Below are 2,500 nucleotides of genomic sequence, written 5' to 3' on the forward strand. Positions count from 1 at the left end.
CGCTCACGGCTCCGGTCGTCGCCAGTCTGGAGGCGCACGTGCGGTCCTTCGGGTCGGCGACACTCTGCTTATCGGCGTCACCAATTATGTTTATCACTGTGTTCCTTCAGGGTTTGTTACAGCACTGGGAGTCACATGTAACGCTGCACTGTGACGTCACTAGAGGCTGCGAGTGAGCACGAGGGGAGGACGAGGGCGCGGAGGGAGCAGCGAAGACCCGCAGGGGCGGCGAGGCAGCCACAGGGGAGCGTTGCGGAGGGCCCGTGGGTCCGCTATGCATTAACAGTAGGTGCGGGGGCGTGAGGAGCGTTGCGGCAGGGGACGTGCCACTGGGACTGGGGGGCACTGCGGGCACCAGGGCACTCGGGCTGCGACTAGTGGGCCTGGCGGTGAGGGCCTCGGGTGGCCACAACTGCGACACGGGTTGGGCGCGGCGTGCGTGGCCTACTCTCGGCGGAGACCTGCTGACTGCGATTGATCTGTCGAGGGGCCTGGGATGACGAGCGGCGCGCGACTCGGGCCACCAGTGGCTGCGGCCAGGCACAACAATTTGACGGGCTGGCTCAGGGGAGGCCGGGTTTTGTTACTTACAAATATTGTTCGCATTGAGCGACTCCCTGGGGCCACTCCTCCCCTCGGAACTGCAGCCGCTCACGCCGCCCCGCTGAGGCGAGGGGAGTACCCGCGTGCGCCCCTCGAGTGCACTGGCCAATCAGCGCGCGGCGGGGGACGGAGGGGGGCGTGGCCGAGGGGAAGCGGCAAATCAGGCGAGGCCGGAGGCGTGACTGAGGCGGTGAGGGGACGCGCGCTTGTGGGTCAGTGTGGGTCGAGCCGCTGCGAGGGGAGGGTCGTGTCGCGCCGTGCGTCGCCGTCTCTACCACGTGGCGCCACTGACACCTGTCGCCCACTCCCCCGCTGCCAGGTCATCAGCCACACATACCCACAGACATCCGCACACAACACTTTCCACATTTCGGGCCAGCGACACTTTGCCAACCCATGTAGCTCCGCCCGTCTCCGCTGTCTCGAATCGGAGCGAGTTAGAGCGAGCGAGACACTAAAGCGGGGTCGCCGTGCATGTGGCGAGCCGGAGCTACACGCGGCTGCCACGCGGTCCCGCCTCCCCTCGCCTCCGCCGCCGCGAAACAGTTCACATTCTCATCCCGAATGCAAAAGCCGCAATAAATATTCTGCCGCAGGACACTAAATCGTAATCATGCAATAATTTCAATCACTCAGGTGAGAATTAATAATCGATAATCAAACGCCTTAAAAAGCCTGCAATTAGCACCACCAACAGCGAACGAGGGGAAAAAAGACATAATTAATGAAAAGGATAACTAATCAGAAGTTTATAAGATTATGAACACAATCCCCACAAACTCGGCGATCAAATAAACATTAACCTTAGCTCAGATAATTAGCAGAAGGTTCGAGGCTTAATGCATCTGACGAAACACTAATTGACGCGCGTAATGTGATGGATTAGCGTCAGGGCATCTAAACCCACTCCGTTCGATTCCTAATTTCCTTCATTCGGTTTTCCTCGTCGCGGAATTGCTAATGGAGATTTGGTTTCATTTCCCCGCCTCGACATGTCTCCGCGTTCGTGTAAGAATCGCTTTGGTGGAGGAAATTTCGCTGACTTTATTCGCACTTTCGGTCAATCGCGTCGGATGAGGATGAGAAATGATGTCCGGTTTTAACGAGAATTTCGGCTACGCTGATTAACTCCCTTTTTTTCAAATCGGCGAAGAATAACGGTCTCGGATCGAATAAAAATCTCCCGAATAAAATTCCAGCCAGTTTTTCGTTTTTCTCCCTAAGCGCGCGAATAAGCACCTACCTCCGACCTAATCTTTCACGCCAACAATCATCTCGCTTTTTCCTCTTGACTCCAAATGCAAAACATCACGGAAGAATCAGTATCCGTCAGCATCCACACGCCGCTGCACTCCGTCGCCGCCACAGACGCTGCATCACCGAGTCCGCGACCTCTTTTCCTCAACACTAAAAGAGCATCACCGAGCCATTCCTAACCTCTCGCTCTACGACTTACCGACTTATTTTCGTTTTTCCATCCCGATCCCGCTACAGGGAGGCGAACGGGGGGAAACTCCGCCGCGGCTGGCCAGTTCGAAACTCCGCAGGGTTTTTTCCCCTCCTCTACATCGATCGGCTGGCCAGGGCGATCCATATTTTCCCCGTGAATCATGACGACGGGAGATACATCGTTATATTTCGATTGTGTTGGAGTTGTCTCGCTCGACTCCCGGGTTCGGAGCTTCGGTGTTCACTCACAACGGATTATCGCCTTGTCTCGGCTGTTCCGATATTGTTCAAAGTTCCTGTTCGATTTCGCTGAAGCCTTCATTGTCTAAATGAAAGATCTGGTTGTATTATTCATATATTACGATTTATTAAACTACAGGGATCGGTTAACTGACAGTATGAGACGGTCAAGATGCGCGGAAGTTCGAAACCTAATTTCGGAATCGCA

The 2,500-nt window shown here is 55.5% G+C and overlaps 2 protein-coding genes across 8 annotated transcripts in view; both read right to left on the reverse strand.

Moving 5' to 3' along the window:
* kn (EBF transcription factor knot) overlaps positions 1-2,206 on the reverse strand; it is a 176,834-nt gene extending 174,628 nt beyond the window's left edge. The window contains exon 1 of one of the 7 annotated variants that reach the window (XM_070123561.1): positions 1-636. This exon is cut by the window's left edge and continues 151 nt beyond it. The gene's annotated coding sequence lies outside the window, so the exon portion shown is untranslated. Of the gene's footprint in view, positions 644-2,059 lie in introns of those variants that run through there. The other 6 variants (XM_070123557.1, XM_070123562.1, XM_070123563.1 and 3 more) reach the window with 6 other exon arrangements.
* LOC138862124 (mucin-7-like) overlaps positions 107-2,500 on the reverse strand; it is a 9,305-nt gene continuing 6,911 nt past the window's right edge. The window contains exon 3 of the mRNA XM_070123284.1: positions 107-558. Coding sequence (XP_069979385.1) covers positions 107-558 — 452 coding nt within the window. The remainder of the gene's footprint in view (positions 559-2,500) is intronic.

The sequence above is a fragment of the Penaeus vannamei genome, chromosome 7 (genome assembly GCF_042767895.1).
Source record: "Penaeus vannamei isolate JL-2024 chromosome 7, ASM4276789v1, whole genome shotgun sequence".
Lineage (NCBI taxonomy): Eukaryota > Metazoa > Arthropoda > Malacostraca > Decapoda > Penaeidae > Penaeus > Penaeus vannamei.